Source organism: Diadema setosum, chromosome 18 (assembly GCF_964275005.1).
Source record: "Diadema setosum chromosome 18, eeDiaSeto1, whole genome shotgun sequence".
Lineage (NCBI taxonomy): Eukaryota > Metazoa > Echinodermata > Echinoidea > Diadematoida > Diadematidae > Diadema > Diadema setosum.
In genome coordinates this window covers 31033444-31056708 of record NC_092702.1, presented here as the reverse complement: position 1 = coordinate 31056708, position 23265 = coordinate 31033444, and the positions used below count along the sequence as shown (strand labels likewise).

General features: G+C 39.3%; 1 protein-coding gene across 1 annotated transcript in view; it reads left to right on the top strand.

The window, feature by feature from the left end:
- The window catches only part of LOC140241450 (uncharacterized), a 57650-nt gene that overhangs the window by 17362 nt on the left and 17023 nt on the right, over positions 1-23265 (top strand). Inside the window, exons 5-11 of the mRNA XM_072321179.1 lie at positions 17607-17780; positions 18522-18694; positions 19322-19479; positions 20207-20385; positions 20849-20896; positions 21555-21744; positions 22685-22803. Coding sequence (XP_072177280.1) covers positions 17607-17780; positions 18522-18694; positions 19322-19479; positions 20207-20385; positions 20849-20896; positions 21555-21744; positions 22685-22803 — 1041 coding nt within the window. The remainder of the gene's footprint in view (positions 1-17606; positions 17781-18521; positions 18695-19321; positions 19480-20206; positions 20386-20848; positions 20897-21554; positions 21745-22684; positions 22804-23265) is intronic.

Below are 23265 nucleotides of genomic sequence, written 5' to 3'. Positions count from 1 at the left end.
CTGTGTGCCACGTTATTCTGAGACACGGAGGTAGTCATGGTTACAAAATTCTGTTAGGATGAGCGTAATAGTAGACAAGGTGAACGAGGTACCATTTGTAGACTTGCCGCTTTTCAAACACGGAATTTCGAATTTACACCACCCATGTTTTTCCCATTTTGCAGAGACCGCGGTTCCTTCCATGTTTCTTTGAAAAAAATGCAATAAGATACCATCAGATCTTCCTGCTATTAATTATCAAACATAATCATTTCGTGTGCGTAATTTTTTAGGTCAGCCCACAATGCAACAAGCAAAAAAAGCACTCCAACTTTTTATTAGGCGACACTCGTGGCTAATATGAAAATTGGAATGCGTGTAAAACTCAACATTAACCTTTCCATTTCAATTCAATTCAATTCATTTATTTTCCATACTTCTCATGAGCATTGTAACAGAAATCAAACCAGTTCTTTAACTTTTTTTTTACAATGTGTGGAACACAAAATACATGGTGTTAACGACATGTAGTGATAACTGGTCAAAATCGAAATCGAAATGGGGTTGATTAAAGAGAAGTATGACGGGACCTATATCTTGTTTGGCTGTAAGCCCCGAGTAATCAGTGTTTGCGAAAAAGAAACGGAGAACGGATAGAAGTCAAGACCAGATTATGTCATGGTGCCAAATAAGAAAATGGAGGTAACATTTGTAGTCCCGACTTCCAGTTCTTTTGCTGGTTAGCAAAAATATTGTACGAATATATGATTATAGCTGAAATAATTAATACAACTGCGATTTCTCCGGTTGACAGTAGCGTAAAAAATGTTAAATAACGCAATCCTGTCACATTTCTATTTAATTTAATGGATGTATACAACGCGAAGGGATTTTCGGGAAAAGATAAAGAAGCATCTTTGATCCTGGGCGCAATGATATGTGTGAGATTATACAGCCAAAATGATTCATGAAATCATCGCATTCCCGCTGCATGGGCACCAACAACGTAACGTATAACCTAATCTCGCAAGTTAAGGTATAAACGTCGCACGTATACTCTGAAATCATCGCGATCTCGCCGGATGACAGTAGCGTAAAATACTAGTAGTTGAATAACGCATGTTAAGCTACGTAATCGGTGTTCAGAAGAAGAAACAAACGCATTTAACTATTTGAATAGATCTGGGTTTGTTTATTATCACAATTTTAACAACGCAGTTTACAATGCAGATATTTCTTTCCTTCAGAATGGTCTACGAAGAACAGATTTGCGTAAAATGGATCACAACTTTCTGAATTCAATCATGTCGCATATTTTTCAAGAAGGGATGTACAAAACGCGAAGGGATTTTCAGAAGAAAATGAACAACGCATCTTCAATCCCTTCGGGTGCAACGATAATACATTGTATGAGATGACAGCCGAAATAATTTATGAAATTATCACATTCCCGCTGGGCACCAACAGCGTAAAAAAAAAAAAAAAAAAGAAATCCCACAAGTTACGATAAACGACACATAATGTTATGTTATTCTAATCATCGCGATCTCGCCAGTGGACAGTAGCGTAAAAATAGTTGAATAACGCATGTTAAGCTACCTAGTCGGTGTTCAGAAGAAGAAATTAACGCATTTACAATTTGAATAGATCTGGGTTTGTTCATAACCACAATTTTTAACAATGCATTTCACAATGAACATTTTCTTTCTTTCAGAATGGTCTATTAGGAACAGATCTGATGTGTAAAAAGAATCACAACCTTCTAGATTCATTCCTGTCGCTTATTTTTCAAGAACGGATGGACAAAACGCGAAGAGATTTTCGAAAGAAAATAACGCATTTTAATCCTTTCGGGCGCTACAATCATAAATTGTATAAGATTACAGCCGATGTGATTCATGAAATTATCCCATTCCCGCTCGAAATCAGCGTAAAAATGCCTCGCAAGGTCCAGTAAACAACGCATGTATGTTACTTTATTTGCGCTGGTGTTTAGAAAAACTTAAACACATTTTATGCAATCTGATTTTGATAATAATGTAATAAAGCCCATGTTTCTCAAGAATGTAACGTGCTCTATTATATTCGAAGAGATTTTGGAAGAAAAATATCCATTTCAACCCCGACTTTTTTCGCCTTATTCACAAATAATTTACCTTTATTCTCTCGATAATAATTACCCATATTGTGTGATAACAATGCAAAGGATGTTCTAAACTTTCATCGATGGGTATATTATGACGTCGTGCTTGTGTTTTTCTTTGTTTTTGATGCGTACGGTTATAACGAGGTACCGGCTGTAACGAGGTAATATCGCCGGTCCCACGGACCTCGTTACAGCGGGGTTTCATTGTATCAATATTTCAATGAAGAATGTTGGTTTAGGTAATGTGCTGTTTCTGCCATTTACAACAGAAATTTCTGATAGTGTGTGAATATTGGGTTGTTTTATACTGTCTTTTTTTCTATACATGTATAGTACTTTGCTGTTTCAGCCATTCACAACAACAATGGGTTGACTTATCAGTGTCACCCATAGGGTGTGAATCCTTGATTGAGACCAATACATGATTATGGTATATTGAATAGAAAGGTGATTTTGTTTTTGAAGCAAAGACTTTAAGGCCGTATGGAGTCAATGATAGCAATGTATTTAGATGAACATTATGTATCTTGACTTACAACTCATGATTTTATATAGTCGCCTATATAGAATTTTCAAGTGTATTATCCATTGTTTTATTTAACATGACATGATTAATTCAAAGTATTTTTTTAAGGGTGAACAAGAGAATTTAGATATTAAATAATGGTATTAAGTCAAGGAACACACCAATGTATGAATTGAGGATGTCCAAATGTTTGAGGATGTCCAAATTGTGATCTTAAGACTTAGGGTATCTATTACATCCCTGAATAATGGAACTATTTAGACAGCCACTCTGCTATTTGAGATTTAGGTAAATATGAATGGGGTTTGGTTAAAAATACTGTACATTACAAGTTAATTTCCTATGCGGTATAATAAGCTTTGGCATGTTGATGAATTGATCTAAGTATTTGAAATGTCTATGGTTAACCTACGGTATGGTATTTGTGTAATAACTCATGTATGAGCCATGCATGTGAAAGGTTAGATTTTGATCCAAAGGTTAATGTCATGTATCACGTAAATTACCATCAAGTGGATGGTGCAAGATGTCTTACAAGGAAACACAGTAACCCTGAAAGTAATTTTCTGATGTCAGTTTATTGACGATGTTATAATCAAAAGCGAGGTTAGAATACAATAGAACATATTATCAGAGCATGTTTGTTTTCATACAAAGAGCTATACAGTATAGTTTTATAAGCATGTGTAATTCTATTTTTCTTTGGGTGGGGGCCAAAAATGTCATGTACAAATTACAGTGCTATTGTAGAATGTTGAGTATTTCACTGCTGCTATGTTAATGAAGTCAAACATTGGCAAGAATAAAGTCTCTTAAGGGCAGGAACCTCACACTATAGTATAATTATGTCAATGTGTGATTTATTTTGTGACAATGTAAGAACAGTAAAAACCTATTTGAGCTAAAATATTTACCTTACGGTGTGATTTTGTGCTGTATTAAGTCATTGATTATAGGTTTAAGATATTGAAATGGGCACTTCTTGAAAAATTACTAAATCTGGAAAAATTAATAAATCATGCATCCAGAGGTTGGCAGCTCTGTTTCAGTCAAAATATGATTTCTTGCATAAATTGGAATATTTAAAAATAGATAGCGAATTCTTTTTTTTTCTAATATGAAAGTTAAATTGCCCCCGTCAGTAAAGATCTGGTCTGAGGTTAAAATAGCGTTAACCACAGGTACTACCAAGAGATTTGAGTTTTAGTCCATTGTATGATTTTTTTTTTTATAGCAGAAATAAATACATGCATGAGCATCACTTAGCTTCTACATAATTATTATTGCAATAGCTTTACTTAAACAGTAATGCAGATTTACTTATAATAGTAGTACCGACAATAAGCCACTTCAAAAAAATCAAAAGTACTGCAGTACTCCAAATTATAAACTGCAGAAGAATCATCAATAAAACTACCTCTCAAGTACTGCAATACTACTACAATGTACTGTGCTGCCTCAAAAAAGTACTACAAAATTTAAATGAGAATGGCATGAGTACTGCAAGTATTTCGATGTAAGGTACTGCGATTTACTGCCGTATATATACTACCATAGAAGTACTGTACTACAGCACTACCTCAAAAGTACTGCAAAATAACGAGAATGGCGTGAGTACTGCAAGTACCTCGAAGGTACTGCGATTACTGCCGTACTACCATAGTACTGGCGTACTACCATAGAAGTACTGCAGTACTACCTCAAAAGTACTGCAAAATTACAATGAGAATAGCGTGAGTACTGCAAGTACCTCGAAGGTACTGCAATTACTGCCGTACTACCATAGAAGTACTGCAGTACTACCTCAAAAGTACTGCAAATATACTATGATTACTGCAAGTACCTCAAAAGTACTACGAGTACTGCAGTAGTTCTGCCGTACTACCATAGAAGTACTGCAGTACTACCTCAAAAGTACTGCAAATATAATATGATTACTGCAAGTACCTCAAAAGTACTACGAGTACTGCAGTAGTTCTGCCGTACTACCATAGAAGTACTGCAGTACTACCTCAAAAGTACTGCAAATATACTATGATTACTGCAAGTACTTCAAAAGTACTACGAGTACTGCAGTAGTACTGCAATAATACTGCAGTATTTCCTGCAGTACTTGAAGTACTTTTTCACATGGGTAGGAAGTTTGATGAAATTTCATTCGTGATAATCATATTTGAATGTTGTATTTCTTACAAACATCTTAATGTTTCGTTTAAATGAGTAAAATAATCATAACAATGTAACGGTCTGACATGATGTGGTTTTGATCGGACTCTGCGGCGCGTCTCTGTCGAGGCCGAGCTCGAGGTTCGGCCCGGCCAGGCCGGCCCGGGCGGTGGACCTTAGCAGTTGGTAGAAAGCTGAGCGGAGCCTGTGATTGTGTTTGTGAATGTGTGAGGCCCGGGTGTGAAGCTTGTGATTTTGCGCGTTGTTTTTGCGATTTTGGTAGCACATGCGATTAACTTCTTCATAAAAATCATAAGCAGGAATGTGTTTGTTATGAAATTTTCTATTCCTAGTTATGAATTCAGCAATGACCATGGCCAGCAAAGCTGAATGAATAACACCGTATTTAAGTAACACTAACATTTAAACTCTAAATTATAATAAAATTCAAGTAGAAATCAAAGCACTCAATCATGCAGATCATCCCTCTGTTAACTTGTGAACTAGAATCTAATATTACTTCTCTCGGAATTAGAGCTACGGTCACAGATATCCCTGCAAATGCCGTACACAGATTTTTGTCCATTTGGGGCTGTACAAATCGGTCATTTTTACAGTGTTCGTAAGGACTTCTGTGACCGTAGCTTCAGTGGGATGCATACTTCTGTTTATGCGTTTCTGTACGATTGATGTGCACCGAGTTGGAAGAGGCAATCATTGAGGAAAGTGATGCTGCTATTGGAATGTGTGAGAAGGATGCAGGGCTGCCAACATTGGAAACTACTTGAGAGTGAGACTCCCATAGGCCAATGCTATAATTTCGGAGTCAAAATGAGTGAGATCAATAGAAATGCATGCAAATGAAATAAAGTTTTAGAGTGAGAAAGGACCAAAATGAGTGAGTCTCACTCTCAATGAGTGAGAGTTGGCAGCCCTGAGGATGATACATGATTTTGTAAATGTGGACAACATCTGAGAGGAAATATGGAAGGATTTGTTGGAAGAAGGTGCATACACATAATTGTAGCAAAAATTACTAGTACTTAATACATAAAAACACTTTAAAACAATGTACATAGGAAGAAAGACAGTACCACACACATGATAGTGATAAACACACACACACACACAAAATTAATGCCTACCTGCATGTACATCAATAAAGAACATGCCGCTGAAAATAATTCAGATTTACATAAACTGGCCCTCCATCTGCTTTCGTCCAACTATGCCATCCACCCAGTAGAAGGTAATCAAAAAAAAAATAATAATTTAAATAATAATCATATAAATAAAAAAAAAATGATAAAGATTGGATTTTCTGTGTCATCGAATATTTATGAACAAATAGTTTTTCCTCCTCCCCCCTCCCCCTTCCCTAGGCCAAATTTTCTTCTTCCTCACACACATGCCATGTAATGTGACACAGGAGTAGATTTTTGCATTTAGATCTATATTGTCTCAGAACACAGTTCTCAGTTTTTAGATTAACATGTCAGCTCAGTTCAGTCTGCATACTTCTACTTTCTCGTGTTTTTGTTTCTGTTAAAATATCTCCTTCGTAGAAGGTAAGAAATTACATTTATTCAATCAAATAAAAGTGCAGTGGCCGAGTGTCGCACGGCGGTGACTGCTGAGCTGCTGCCGCGCACGCTGCATGCAGCAATGCGTTGTGTGTGCTGTGACATGCAACGCTACAGTGACGCGATTATATATACATGGGACCGACCTGTACGCTTAGCGTTCGTGTCATTTTTGACATCGCCTTCTGGTTTTTTCCGACACAACCATGGCCGGGAATATTACGGTATGACATTTAAAATGCAAGCAGATAAATAAATGTCGGTGTACTTTGTCCGAATGGCGCTTTTGTTCCGCAATCACACTACGTGAATCTTAGGATGATTTTCGAGGCATATTTTTGGTAATTTTGCTCGCCAGGTTTTCGCTAAAATTTCACATTTTATCATTGTCAAATCCTTTGATATGTTATATGTGAATATTCGGACATGTTTTCAAATTCAAACTAACTCAATTTTAATCCAAAAATAGGTTTCCTTAAATTGTTATTAGCGTGAGAAGTTGTTTACTTTTTCTCAACTACGCGAGTACATGTTGTTTACTTTATGCAAATGAGGCTCGGCTGCCGATGGATTTCTGCGAGATAATTGGGGTGCTCCACCGCGCCTGAAGTTGACAACGAAAGCACTTGTCTTCTTTTTCCCCCTCTTCGGGGCATCAGGCAGGCAGGGGGGGGGGGGGGGGAGATCTGAGAGTTAGCGTGTGATCTACAGCCCTTTATTGGTTTCTCCATTTTGAAAATTACATCCTACTTTCTATAATATCATTACCATTATTATTACTAACATTATGAATACCAAAATAATCAAAATAGTCTACTTCTACTACCGCTACTACCACGCTACTACCACTGACTACCACTACTATACTACTACTACTACTACTACTACTACTATTACTATTACTATTCTTATCATCATTTTACAGTAGTAGTAGAAGTAGTAGTAGTGGTAGTAGTAGTTGTTATTGTTGTTGTAGTAGTAGCCCTAGTATAGTAACATTATCATTATTGTTATTACGATTCCATCACGTAAACATTCTATAGGATTACGAAGTACCATATGTAAGGGGAAACAGACCGAAGATGTAATATCATGCAACCATAGGCGTACCCAGGATTTTTTAGAGGGGGGTGTTCAGTGGCGTACCGTGGGTCAAGACATTGGGGGGGGGGGTGGGGCACCTCATGGAAGCAACATCAGAATTGCATAACTGTACAATTAAATGCGAGCGAGCGGAGCGAGCTAGCTTAAAAATTTTGACATTTTACAGTCCCCAAACTGCCGTTTGTAGCTATATACAGCTGTATAATAATATATGTATGTATAAATATATATATATATATATATATATATTTGCTTTGGAAATTAAGGGGGTTGCATGCACCGGGTGCAACTGCTGGCAGTTGCTGGCAGTAACATCAGGAGAATGGCATAACTATTAAATGCGAGCGAGCGAAGCGAGCGAGCTTGAAAATGTTGACATTTTAAGTCCCCAAACTGCCGTTGGCAGCTATATTTTTTCGCTTTAGAAATTAAGGGGAGGGGGCGCACCGGGCGCAGCTGCTGGTAATTACTGACAGCAACATCAGGAGAATTGCATAACGATTTGAAAATTTTGACATTTTACAGTCCCAAAAGTGCCGTTTGTAGCTATATTTTTTCGCCTTAGAAATTAAGGGGAGGGGGCGCACCGGGCGCAACTGCTGGCAATTACTGACAGCAACATCAGGAGAATTGCATAACGATAAAATGCGAGCGAGCGAAGCGAGCGAGCTTGAAAATTTTGACATTTTACAGTCCTCAAACTGCCGTTTGTAGCTATATTTTTTTCGCTTTAGAAAGTAATGGGAGGGGGCGCACCGGGCGCAACTGCTGGCAATTACTGACAGCAACATCAGGAGAATTGCATAACGATTAAATGCGAGCGAGCGAAGCAAGCGAGCTTGAAAATTTTGACATTCTACAGTCCCAAAACTGCCGTTTGTAGCTATAATTTTTCGCTTTGGAAATTAAGGGGAGGGGGCGCACCGGGCGCAACTGCTGGCAATTACTGACAGCAACATCAGAAGAATTGCATAACGATAAAATGCGAGCGAGCGAAGCGAGCGAGCTTGAAAATTTTGACATTTTACAGTCCTCAAACTGCCGTTTGTAGCTATATTTTTTTCGCTTTAGAAATTAAGGGGAGGGGGCGCACCGGGCGCCCAAGTCCCCAAACTGCCGTAATATATGTATACATATATATATATATATATATATGTATATATATATTTGCTTTGGAAATTAAGGGGGTTGCACTGGGTGCAACTGCTGGCAGTTGCTGGCAGTAACATTAGGAGAATGGCATAACGATTAAATGCGAGCGAGCGAAGCGAGCGAGCCTGAAAATGTTGACATTTTAAGTCCCCAAACTGCCGTTGGCAGCTATATTTTTTCGCTTTAGAAATTAAGGGGAGGGGGCGCACCGGGCGCAGCTGCTGGTAATTACTGACAGCAACATCAGGAGAATTGCATAACGATTTGAAAATTTTGACATTTTACAGTCCCAAAAGTGCCGTTTGTAGCTATATTTTTTCGCCTTAGAAATTAAGGGGAGGGGGCGCACCGGGCGCAACTGCTGGCAATTACTGACAGCAACATCAGAAGAATTGCATAACGATAAAATGCGAGCGAGCGAAGCGAGCGAGCTTGAAAATTTTGACATTTTACAGTCCTCAAACTGCCGTTTGTAGCTATATTTTTTTCGCTTTAGAAATTAAGGGGAGGGGGCGCACCGGGCGCCCAAGTCCCCTAACTGCCGTAATATATGTATACATATATATATATATATATATATATATATATATTATATATATAGTGCATGAGGCTGAATGCACTATAACAATATAAGCACCGACAAATTCTGAATTTGCCCCGAAGGCCAGTTATATTCAATGAGGCCGCAGGCCGAATTGAATATAATTGCCTGAGGGCAAATTCAGAATTTGGAGGTGCTTGGTACTTGTTATAGTGCAATAAGATGTCATGCACTATGTGATATATAAAATAGCATACATACCCAGGCAAGATAAGCCTTCATTTCTAACAGTTACACGTGTCTACACAAGCAATAATACCAGTTTCTTTGAACCTGTGTAGACAAAATCCTGAAGATCCAAAGTCAACTATAGAGTCTAGGGTCTACGTGGTTATATCTAACGTTTTCTAGGCCCTACGACAGGTTAGGTCTAGGGCCCTAGGGGCCCTGGCCTAACGTTTTTATACTAGATCTACGTACACTGTACGGTACTGTACGTCACTTACGAGCGACAGAGCTACAGTAGTTAACACTTGACCCTACAATAGGTCTAACACTAGCTACCATGCATCTAACAGTAACACTAACAGTAACACGTTAGACGCCCTACTTACTGCACTGTGGGTCCAGGACCAGGACTAGATGATGTTTTGTAGGATTAGGGATCTACTGGATTTAAACACAAGGCTCGTGCCAGGCCACATTGCTGCACATGCGGATTCCGAGAGTGTGTTGTGAATGTCGTAGTAAAGTTCATAGCGTAGCGTGATCAAAGAGCGCTTAGCGTATACTGTACACACCACACGCTGCCCATTTCCACGGTGCACTTCCGCGTAGAATGTACGGAGAAAGCGGCACAAATCTTGGGTTGACTTGCTCAGTAATATCCGTCGGATTGATTCTTTTTTCAGAACAGTAGGAGTCCAAAATTCGTAGGGCGTATTTGATGGCATCCTTTGTGTCCTTATTGTCTAAGATACTGTTTATATAGATCAGTCTCTTTAAAAGTAGGGAACCTGTTCATTTCAGCTTCCATGTTTAAATCTACCGCTGAAAGTCTGGTCCCATCACACAGTTAAGTAGCTGGCATAGCCAGCCTGCGAGAATTGAGAATAACGATAATATCGAGCAAAACATATCGTGGTTGTGGCGCAATCGTGTTGATAAGGTGCGGGATTCAAGTACTCGATGATTAAAATGAGGGAGCAAAAACCGATATCAAATCGATAGTGGGTTATCGTTTGCAATCGTTATATTTTGCGTGCACTATAACTTTTGTCGTGCACTGCCGGCCTGTATCATAAGTATGTATGCTATTTTATATATATATAATAGCATACATACTTATGATACAGGCCGGCAGTGCATGACAAAAGTTATAGTGCACGTAAAATATAACGATTGCAGACGATAACCCACTATCGATTTGATATCGGTTTTTGCTCCCTCATTTTAATCATCGAATACTGAATCCCGCACCTCATCGACGCGATTGCGCCACAACCGCGATATGCTTTGCTCGATATTATCGTTATTCTCGATTCTCGCTGGCTATGCCAGCAACTTATCTGTGTGGGACTAAACTATCAGCGGTAGATTCAAACATGGAAGCTGAAATGAAGAGGTTCGCTACTTTTACAGAGACTGATCTATATAAACAGTATCTTAGACAATAAGGACACAAAGGATGCCATCAAATACGCCCTACGAATTTTGGACTCCTACTGTTCTGAAAAGGAATCAATCCGACGGATATTGAGCAAGTCAACCCAAGATTTGTGCCGCTTTCTCCGTACATTCTACGCGGAAGTGCGCCGTGGAAATGGGTAGCGTGTGTACGGTATACGCTAAGCGCTCTTTGATTACGCTATGCTATGAACTTTTACTACGACATTTACAACACACTCTCGGAATCCACTTGTGCAGCAATGGTGACTTCAATGATGCCTGGCACGAGCCTTGTGTTTAAATCCAGTAGATCCCTAATCCTACAAAACATCATCTAGTCCTGGTCCTGGACCCACAGTGCAGTAAGTAAACTTAGGGCGTCTAACGTGTTACTGTTAGATCCATGGTAGACCTATTGTAGGGTCAAGTGTTAACTAACGTTAGCTCTGTCGCTCGTAAGTGACGTAGACATGATCTAGTAGTATAACGTTAGGCCAGGGCCCCTAGACCTAATCTATCGTAGGGCCTAGAAATCGTTAGATATAACCACGTAGACCCTAACACGGCAGGATTTTGTCTGCACAGGTTCAAAGAAAATGGTATTATTGCTTGTCTAGACACGTGTAGGCCCTAGAGTCTTAAATGATCTAGGCTTTCGTATTTTTTCAATTTATCTTGCCTGGGTATGTATGCTATTTTATATAACACATAGTGCATGACATCTTATTGCACTATAACAAGTACCAAGCACCTCCAAATTCTGAATTTGCCCTCAGGCAATTATATTCAATTCGGCCTGCGGCCTCATTGAATATAACTGGCCTTCGGGGCAAATTCAGAATTTGTCGGTGCTTATATTGTTATAGTGCATTCAGCCTCATGCACTATATATATAATATATATATATATATATATATATATATATATATATATATATACCTATTATGTATATATATATATTTGCTTTGGAAATTAAGGGGGTTGCACTGGGTGCAACTGCTGGCAGTTGCTGGCAGTAACATGAGGAGAATGGCATAACGATTAAATGCGAGCGAGCGAAGCGAGCGAGCCTGAAAATGTTGACATTTTAAGTCCCCAAACTGCCGTTGGCAGCTATATTTTTTCGCTTTAGAAATTAAGGGGAGGGGGCGCACCGGGCGCAGCTGCTGGTAATTACTGACAGCAACATCAGGAGAATTGCATAACGATTTGAAAATTTTGACTTTACAGTCCCGAAAGTGCCGTTTGTGGCTATATTTTTTCGCCTTAGAAATTAAGGGGAGGGGGCGCACCGGGCGCAACTGCTGGCAATTACTGACAGCAACATCAGGAGAATTGCATAACGATAAAATGCGAGCGAGCGAAGCGAGCGAGCTTGAAAATTTTGACATTTTACAGTCCTCAAACTGCCGATTGTAGCTATATTTTTTTCGCTTTAGAAAGTAATGGGAGGGGGCGCACCGGGCGCAACTGCTGGCAATTACTGACAGCAACATCAGGAGAATTGCATAACGATTAAATGCGAGCGAGCGAAGCAAGCGAGCTTGAAAATTTTGACATTCTACAGTCCCAAAACTGCCGTTTGTAGCTATAATTTTTCGCTTTGGAAATTAAGGGGAGAGGGCGCACCGGGCGCAACTGCTGGCAATTACTGACAGCAACATCAGAAGAATTGCATAACGATAAAATGCGAGCGAGCGAAGCGAGCGAGCTTGAAAATTTTGACATTTTACAGTCCTCAAACTGCCGTTTGTAGCTATATTTTTTTCGCTTTAGAAATTAAGGGGAGGGGGCGCACCGGGCGCCCAAGTCCCCAAACTGCCGTAATATATGTATACATATATATATATATATGTATATATATATTTGCTTTGGAAATTAAGGGGGTTGCACTGGGTGCAACTGCTGGCAGTTGCTGGCAGTAACATCAGGAGAATGGCATAACGATTAAATGCGAGCGAGCGAAGCGAGCGAGCCTGAAAATGTTGACATTTTAAGTCCCCAAACTGCCGTTGGCAGCTATATTTTTTCGCTTTAGAAATTAAGGGGAGGGGGCGCACCGGGCGCAGCTGCTGGTAATTACTGACAGCAACATCAGGAGAATTGCATAACGATTTGAAAATTTTGACATTTTACAGTCCCAAAAGTGCCGTTTGTAGCTATATTTTTTCGCCTTAGAAATTAAGGGGAGGGGGCGCACCGGGCGCAACTGCTGGCAATTACTGACAGCAACATCAGAAGAATAAATTGCATAACGATAAAATGCGAGCGAGCGAAGCGAGCGAGCTTGAAAATTTTGACATTTTACAGTCCTCAAACTGCCGTTTGTAGCTATATTTTTTTCGCTTTAGAAATTAAGGGGAGGGGGCGCACCGGGCGCCCAAGTCCCCAAACTGCCGTAATATATGTATACATATATACATATATACATATATATATATATATATATATATATATATATTTGCTTTGGAAATTAAGGGGGTTGCACTGGGTGCAACTGCTGGCAGTTGCTGGCAGTAACATCAGGAGAATGGCATAACGATTAAATGCGAGCGAGCGAAGCGAGCGAGCCTGAAAATGTTGACATTTTAAGTCCCCAAACTGCCGTTGGCAGCTATATTTTTTCGCTTTAGAAATTAAGGGGAGGGGGCGCACCGGGCGCAGCTGCTGGTAATTACTGACAGCAACATCAGGAGAATTGCATAACGATTTGAAAATTTTGATTTTACAGTCCCGAAAGTGCCGTTTGTGGCTATATTTTTTCGCCTTAGAAATTAAGGGGAGGGGGCGCACCGGGCGCAACTGCTGGCAATTACTGACAGCAACATCAGGAGAATTGCATAACGATAAAATGCGAGCGAGCGAAGCGAGCGAGCCTGAAAATTTTGACATTTATTTTTACAGTCCTCAAACTGCCGTTTGTAGCTATATTTTTTTCGCTTTAGAAATTAAGGGGAGGGGGCGCACCGGGCGCCCAAGTCCCCAAACTGCCGTAATATATGTATACATATATATATATATATATATATATATATATATATATACATATTATGTATATATATATTTGCTTTGGAAATTAAGGGGGTTGCACTGGGTGCAACTGCTGGCAGTTGCTGGCAGTAACATCAGGAGAATGGCATAACGATTAGATGCGAGCGAGCGAAGCGAGCGAGCCTGAAAATGTTGACATTTTAAGTCCCCAAACTGCCGTTGGCAGCTATATTTTTTCGCTTTAGAAATTAAGGGGAGGGGGCGCACCGGGCGCAGCTGCTGGTAATTACTGACAGCAACATCAGGAGAATTGCATAACGATTTGAAAATTTTGACATATTACAGTCCCAAAAGTGCCGTTTGTAGCTATATTTTTTCGCCTTAGAAATTAAGGGGAGGGGGCGCACCGGGCGCAACTGCTGGCAATTACTGACAGCAACATCAGGAGAATTGCATAACGATAAAATGCGAGCGAGCGAAGCGAGCGAGCTTGAAAATTTTGACATTTTACAGTCCTCAAACTGCCGTTTGTAGCTATATTTTTTTCGCTTTAGAAAGTAATGGGAGGGGGCGCACCGGGCGCAACTGCTGGCAATTACTGACAGCAACATCAGGAGAATTGCATAACGATTAAATGCGAGCGAGCGAAGCGAGCGAGCTTGAAAATTTTGGCATTTTACAGTCCCCAAACTGCCGTTTGTAGCTATATTTTTTTGCTTTGGAAATTGGGGGGGGGGGGGGTACTGGCAGTAACATCAGGAGAATGGCATATAACGGTTAAATGCGAGCGAGCTTGAAAATTTTGACATTACCGTCCAAAAACTGTCGTTTGTAGCTACATGTATATTTTTTTCGCATTGGAGGGAGGGGGCGCCCGGTGCGCCCCCTGGATCCGCCACTGGTAGTCAAGGGTGTCGGTTTATGTTCATGATTGGGGGAGGTATGACCAGCGAGGGGGCGTCGAAGTGACCAAGCGGGAGAAGGATGTCCATAATCTGCACTTTATATAGAGCATCCCCTAATTTGTTTGTGTTTGTGAGTGTGTGTGTTTCATATAGATGGAAAAGTTAGGAAATAGCCAAGGTCAAGTCTTATTATTGGCAATGCAAGGCATTTTAATATAGACTAGTATGTAAAGCAACACTGCAAAATCAATGATCAAGCTTTGATAGCAAATGTGTACAACCTATCAAACATTGCGCAACATTGCAGCGACTCTTTTTGCCATTCCGATATTCTGAGTACACTGCGCACATCCTGCTTGTATTCAAAATGCCAACCAGGAATCACGCTGAATCACAATCTTTTGTCGTCTCCGGGCTTTTTTAACAATGTTATACCACTTTAATTATATGGTTAAAAGAAATCTTAGAAAAATATTTTTTTTCTTGATCATCCTTTCATGTCGATTTCAAAAGCAGTTTACTAACCCTTGAATTACCATTTTCGTAGGTTTTTTCTTTCTTTTTTCTTTTTTTTTTAATCAGCGGATGGGGGGGGGGGGGGGGGGGGCACGTGCCCCCCCCCCCATGTCCCCGTAGTTACGCCACTGCTCCTAGACCTAGATATCTAATGAATTTTAGGCGCAATAAAGTCATCCAACCACAATTTGTAGACTCACACTCAGTTATCTTTCAGTTTTAACTTTCAGTCATTGAAAAAAATTCATATCTACTTTTACTAAAGATTACCAAGTCCATGTGCTATTACTAATTACATTGAGTAGCAAGTAACTTGCTACTCCCAGAGCTTCCAGAGCTTGCTGCTTCCAGTAGGCTACTATACTGACTGTACATGGTAGTCAGTGGCGTATCTAGGGAAAACGGCGCCCGTGGCAAGCGCGAAAATTGCGCCTCTAATTCTGAAAAAGTGTTCAACCCCAACCCCATCCCGGTAAGGACTTAAAAAAAGTCCTCATGATATGCTTTTTGAAGCACTTAAGAGGAGTCTTTTGAGGGTGATTTAAATGTATAAATAGGCAACCCTAAATTTTGATATATTTTGGCGAGCGAGCGCAGGAAGCGAGCCGAAAATCTTTGTATTTCAGCTTTATACATAACATGGAATTCTTGTCATTTTTGGTTATTTAATCTTCGAATTACAATTCTAATCATAGTGACGGCCTTATAGATAACAATTTGTACCAACAGTGTCCAACCCCATCCCGGTAGGGACTTAAAAAAGTCCACATCATGTGCTTTTTCAAGCACTTATAGAAGGGGTCTTTTGAGGGTGTTTAAATGTAATAGATATTGAAGAATTTTGGCGAGCGAGTGCAGCGAGCGAGCCGAAAATGTTTGTATTTCAGCTTACAAAACATGGAATTCTTGTCATTTTTGGTTGTTAAATCTTCGAATGACAATTCTAATCAAGATTTAGTAACGGTCTTATAGATAACGATTTATACCAACAGTGTTCAACCCCAATCCCATCCCGGTAGGGACTTAAAAAAAGTCCACTTGATATGCTTTTTCGAGCACTTAAAAGGTTTTTTTTAGGGTGATATAAAATCTGATAAATTTTGATAAATTTTGGCGAGCGAGCGCAGCGAGCGAGCCGACAATTTTTGTATTTCACCTTACAAAACATGGAATTCTTGTCATTTTTTGGTTATTAAATCTTACAATTCGAGCACTTAAAAGGTTTTTTTTAGGGTGATATAAAATCTGATAAATTTTGATAAATTTTGGCGAGCGAGCGCAGCGAGCGAGCCGACAATTTTTGTATTTCACCTTACAAAACATGGAATTCTTGTCATTTTTTGGTTATTAAATCTTACAATTCTAATCAAGATATAGTGACGGCTGCATAGATAACGATTTATGCCAACAAACTAAGGACTTGGAAAAATACTGTGAATTACTACGAGTGAGTGAGCCGAAATTTTTATATTTCCACGTCATCATTACGTTTTGTTCTTTTTATTTTTCTTTTTGATAAATTTTTGCGTGCGGGCGCAGCGAGCGAGACGAACATTTTTATATTTCAGCGTTACAAAACATGGAATTTATGGAATTCATGTTTTGTTTTTATCTTGTTTGATTTGGTTTTCTGTTTGCGCGTCAGCTTCGCGCGCGGTGCAGTAACGTAGTATTACCACGTACTGTACACGAGTTCTTTAGTGCGTATGATATTATGTAACTCCATAATGTATCATCATCCACACAAACATTAAAACAAGGAAGAGAGAGAGAGAGAGAGAGAGAGAGAGAGAGAAAATGAACGCAAAAAGAAAGGAAAGGCGGAATTCAAAACGGAAATAAAAGCGGTAAAGACAGCTTTTGTTTCATTGTCAACTAAGCATTGCTGAAGAGGGGTGTTGAATAGCTCAAACACCTCCCTTTTGCCCAAGGGGGGTGTTTGAACACCTTAAACACCCCCCTTTTGGCAAAGGGGGGTGTTTGAACACCCAAAACACCCCCCTCGGTACGCCCTTGCATGCAACAAACTTATTCATCTTGTATTTGCATCATACACAATAGTAGATACCAAAATTTGGCTCCGTGATGGAATTACCTGATATTGCACTTCACGTTAATACAGATTTAAAACAATGTCACCACCGAAAGAAAGAAATTGCTGAATGCCATGATAATAATTACACAGAAGTATAAGACTATCGAGATTCACTCTCAGAGTTTCCCTAGATGATTTGCCATCTAAGACAAACAAACAAACAAACCAAACAAACAAACAAACAAACAAACAAACTATTCATGACGAATCCATTCCTTCACTCACTTCGTCCAGCCCTGATCCAATACACTGCTACCACGACGGGGTGTGCCTGCCCGTTTGATTCGACCCGTAAGGATTGTGCCTGCTGTTTCACCGGAGGTACTCACTGCGGATCGGTCTACCCAAACGAGTGCTATTATTCCAGCTACTCCGAGTGTGGCTCCGATGAAAACGACCCTATCGATGGTAAGCGGATACAATGTTTATTTTTGTATAATAAAAAGATGCTAATACTGTATAGCTATACATAATGGATATGCGCGATAATATTGTATTTATGTATGAGGTTGTGTATGAGCGCACTCGTGTGTATGTGCATGTGTTCATTCTTTCTGATCAGTTGATTTCGGCCAGTTTTCGTGTCTCGAATTTTAAACAACATCCACAAGTGGGAATGGGGATCATGAGTGAACACTTATTATTCCTGTTGGCGAAACACCACAGAATAAAACATGTATCAATACTTCAAGAAAACAATATAGACATGTACTTTTTCATACAAGTACAATAATGAACATGAACACTTTAGTATACAACGTAGGACGCAAAAGGGGAAAAACCAGACATGAACTATGAATAGATGATGACAAGTATACGACTGAGTTGATTTTAAAGGAAAGTGTAAGCCTACTTGAAAATGTTTCTAGATTTGCGTGCTTGTATAGAGGACGTCATTCTTTTTCGTTTCGGAAAGTTACCCCATTATACACACTTGAACAGTCGATCATATTCGATTCTTATCACCCCTTCCCCCCCCCCCACCAGTTCTTTGCTACACAGTGTTGCGTGGACATGCAATGTTGCCTTTTGTTTTTAAGATACAAATAGAAAACATCTGGAGCTTTGCTGTATAATATGAAGAGCTAAAAGCGTTGTGTTTTAATTCAAACGCAAAGTTCGCTGTTCATTTTGTCTCTGACACCACAGATTGGCAGGTCGTTTTCAAGACGTACCGTGGATCGTCCCTGAATGCGTACAACCTGTACACCGGGTCGAGTACCTACAACGACGGCTCGTCGACTGCGCACATACTCACGGACACGTCGGAGTCGTACAAGAGTTCAGCGGCAAATAGCTATGACACCAACAGCATCGAAGAGGTCAGTGGGTGTGTCTATTCCTCTCAGGCATTCTCTTTTAATAGAAAAAGCAAAGTTAATGTCAAAATGTTAGACATAAATCGCATTGGTGATCATTCCTTTTGCACTATGTATGCTGTGTAGACGTGTGCTTTACAATTAGCCCATGTGAATATGTGCATATAATAGTATTGGACCTATGTATATGTACATATATAATATATGTTTACTATCATGTATTTAAATATTATACATGTATGTATAATACACATATACTTAACTATATTCATAAACATATACAACCTGTATATATAATTCTCCCATTTTCAATTCAATTTTCATCAACAAAGTGATACATGATGCAAAGTAGGCCTATGTCTTTATCAATTTATAATTTGGAAGAAAAAATCATGAAATATACTTCAAAATATGTATTCGGATAATCATATATCGAGAAAACAATGCACACTTTGCAATGGAAGCCAGAAATAGATAAATAGATATATGTGCATGCGTGTCTATGTCTGTGTCTGTGTATCTGTTTATAACTGTACACGGTAAAGTGATAGATAGACAGGGGGGGGGGGGGGGAGGGAACTCATGAACAGCCACTGATGCCCCTGTCTAATTTTGCTTCCATCACACCAGGTAAAATTTGCCTTCTACTCCAGCGGAGTAGAGATGATGAGTTTAACCTTCGCTACGTCGGGCACGAGTCGCACAAGTTGGTACGCCACGGCCTACCTCACCTACGCACCTTACACCGACATTTGGTCCGAGTCCAAGAACTACGAGTCTATGGCGGGGTAAGACATTCTTATGGTGTACACAGTTACGGTCCTTTTTGTGACGTCACAATGACTTCATACTTGTATTGTTTTTGATGGGTATGTAAACAGGTTATCCATAGGTACTTATAATGGCGGACAGTACTGTTGTCGACGTGGACTGACAGACACTGTCTAGATCATGATCGAGGGGCTTAACACTTTAAGGAAAATTGCATCCTAATATTATTTTCAGTTCTTTCAATTTCAATTTCAATTTCAATTTCAATTTCAATTTCATTTTATGTCAACTTTTTTTAAAGAATACAATACACACAAATTTAACAATAACAAGATCTTTTGGTAAAACTGTATTTTTTTTGTGAATAATAAAGTTACCACTCCCAAGTTCATAACAAACAAATTCGATAAATCATGTAGATACAATATACAGTTAAAAAATAAACCCTCGTTATAACGCCACAAATTAATGCTCTGATTAACTTTAATGTATGCATTTTCGGACCAACAAACACCTATGTATACAGACCTATAAGGAATTTGTGTGTTTGGGAACAACGAACCTTCAGAACAATAAACCTTCTGATAACGAATATCACTCGATCACCCACATTTGTTATATCTAGTTTTGAACCTGCATTGATCATACTCTTAGTATTCTCTGCCGACATGGCTGACACATCGAAACTTGAAATGGTTAGCACTTTTGTTTATTCATTTGTTTTGCTTGTTTGATATTCAAAAGTGCGTCTGGTGGAAATCGCCGCTTCTACATGAATCGGGCCTACGGTGGATGCAGTGTCGACACCGGCTGGGTCGTAATCATCGACCACGGAAACAACTACGGCTGTAATTGGGATAATTATTACTCCACACCGTTTTTCATATACAGCGCTTCTACCGCGTATATTAGATGGGAGTCAGGTAAATGACTTATTCTGTTGATTGCACTGTCGCACACTCAGCTAAAAAAACTGTAATGAAGACAATGCCACGTTCTATGAAAGTCCATGATGTATTTTTCCTCAAGTTATGGTAATAAATGCCTTATACCATTGCCTGTATCATTGCTACATTTCATTTGCCCGCAAACCGCCAATCATCATAATCATGAAAGAATGATCACGGACATGACGATCAATACGGGACATAATTTTGTTTGACTAACTACTATGCAAGTGATTGTATTTTCGAGTTCATCCCATCGGCTATTTCTCTGCATTTTTCACTATCATTAAAATGTCAGGCATATTGTACGTGTATAAAGTACCAAGTATAATATAGAGTAGTCCTTATTACTCTCTGTATTGATTATCCGTATGTAACCTGAAACTGCACAATGTCAAATATATATACATAATGCATATAATTTTTTTTCTTATGAAAGGGAGTCGTGGATTTCCAGAAGTATTCGCGATTTTCTACAAATACTACGGTAAGTAATAACGCTGATGTGATTTCATCTTACTGTCTTACTCTTTAAGTAATGCCTTCTTATGTCAAATAAATTGCGACACTATTTGGCCTTCGTCGTGGTTACAGACCAGCTAGCTGTAATCTCCTCGAGAGTGTGCTTAACATACGTTTTAGGTTAAGGCTATACCTTAAGGGATTTGCTTTGATGAAAAAAGCAAGGAATACCATTAACGAAGTAGAAAAGCATGATATGAAACCGAATTCCATTCATTTTCTATGGCTGCATAGAAATGTTACCATATGTGTTCTTCTCTTTACCCAAATCTCAATAATCACGACACAATATTGCCTTTAAATCAAATAAGTGAATCAAACGATATTGCATTTTCATTTGGGAAAGAAACCGTTGCATTCTATATCATTATGACAGATATCGTGCAAGCTATATATGAGCACCTGCTCTCTTCACATAAATACGCTGCCATAACAGCATTTAGTTGTTAATGTTTAGATAAAGCTCAACAAAATATAACATTCTGTATTTCTAAACAATGTTTAACAAAGATCACATAAGGACTGTATCTAACTTACCGCTGTGTGGAAATTACACCTATAAAAAGTATTAAATACCCTTCAAAGTTACAGAAAATTCATACTTTGTGCACTTTCATTTAAAGACGACGGTACGGACAACACCGCGGTATGTGACAGTGGATGGAGCCAAGATGGGAACGCCTGCTATCGCCTGGTTGAGAGCACCGTGGATTACAGCACGGCGATGGCTAACTGTCGCTCTCTCAATGACTACGGAGATCTTGTCAGCGTCATGGACCAGAATGAAAACGACTTTATCCTCACCCTTTCGAGGTTTGTTAAGACTAGAAGAATACTCATACTCGCATATAAAACCGAAAAAAAAATCCTAGCTGGTGAATAATATGAATTACTACAATGACCGAAGAGGTATATTATCGACAATTTCCATTCAATTCAAGTAAAATAGTAGTATAATGTTAGCACGTCAATGAAATATCGAAGAGTAATATCTGCGCGTAGTGCATGTTCATAATACATGTATTATGGTTAATGGTTTATGGGAGTTTATGGGAGGACTATGCAGTTTTATTGAAGACTGACGGTGATGTCCCACAAATTTTCAAGATTATGAAATCATAAGCATGAATAAAATGAAGGGATACACGAGAAATGTAGGAGTTGTAGCGATTGAAGCTCTTGAAGAGACAAAAATATTCTCGGCGATTTATGTATTTTCGTTTCATTTTTCTATCATTTGATGACTGGATTGCCCATATTCAGCTACACTAGCTGATCGTCCATGCAGTCCGCCTGTTGGATGTAAGGTGCGACCACTTCACCGGCTTATGCGCCCTGCTCTTACAAATGTCTTAATCATGTTAATTGCGACGAAAGAATGAAGTGGGGTCTCTTATGTGCATGAGTTGTGTCTCTCTCACATATATGGGACCTGGATTTTATGTGCGATCCGAGGGACAGAGTGTTTTGCCTCTTTATACTGGAAAAGACACACAACATTTTTCTGTTAGAGTCGGGAATCGAAGCTGGGTCCTTCGGATCTGGAGGAAAAGGAGCTACCGACTGAGCCAAAACACTGGAACTATTATGCTACTTTTATTGTTACTACTACTTCCGGTACTCATGGTAATGATGTATGATAATAAAGATGGTGAGGAAGATGATAATACCATCATTGCTAACATTGCCGTTATAATTATCATTTTCATCCTCTTAATCATCATTTCGTTCCTGGTTGTCGCTGTTTGACTAGACGCACGTTGAACACAAACGCCTACTGGATTGGTTACAATGATCTCACGGAGGAAGGAACTTGGGAATGGACGGACGGGTCGGCTAACGTCTACACCAACTGGAATTCGGGCGAGCCATGTAAGTAGACAAAGGATTGGCAGATTTATTTTTTTTCGCATTACATTCTTACTGTATGGCTGCACATCATACATTTTCGGCGGTGTTGTTTCTTTAAAATGTATGGTCGCAGCTTTGCCTATGATTAACGTACCGTCTAGAAATGTCAAATTTCTTAGAAGGCATTTTGTTTAAAGTCGGTTCAAAGGAAGAAAGAGAAAGAGAGGAAGGTAAGTAATAATTCAAAGACGAATAATGTCTGTTCTATAAGACAAATTTTGAAATTTGTTTGAACGAGGTAGTTCTTGAAATTGTTGAATATGCACATTTTCGAGTGTGGACTGTTTATTTGAGAGTTGCTCGTTTAAAGGGAGGATGATTTTAAATGGACATTTACTAAATTCTCTGATCACAGGGAATGAACTGAATAGCTGCTTTCTTAGAGGTTTTCCAAGAACGTTATGTGTAGGCCCTCTCTCTGGA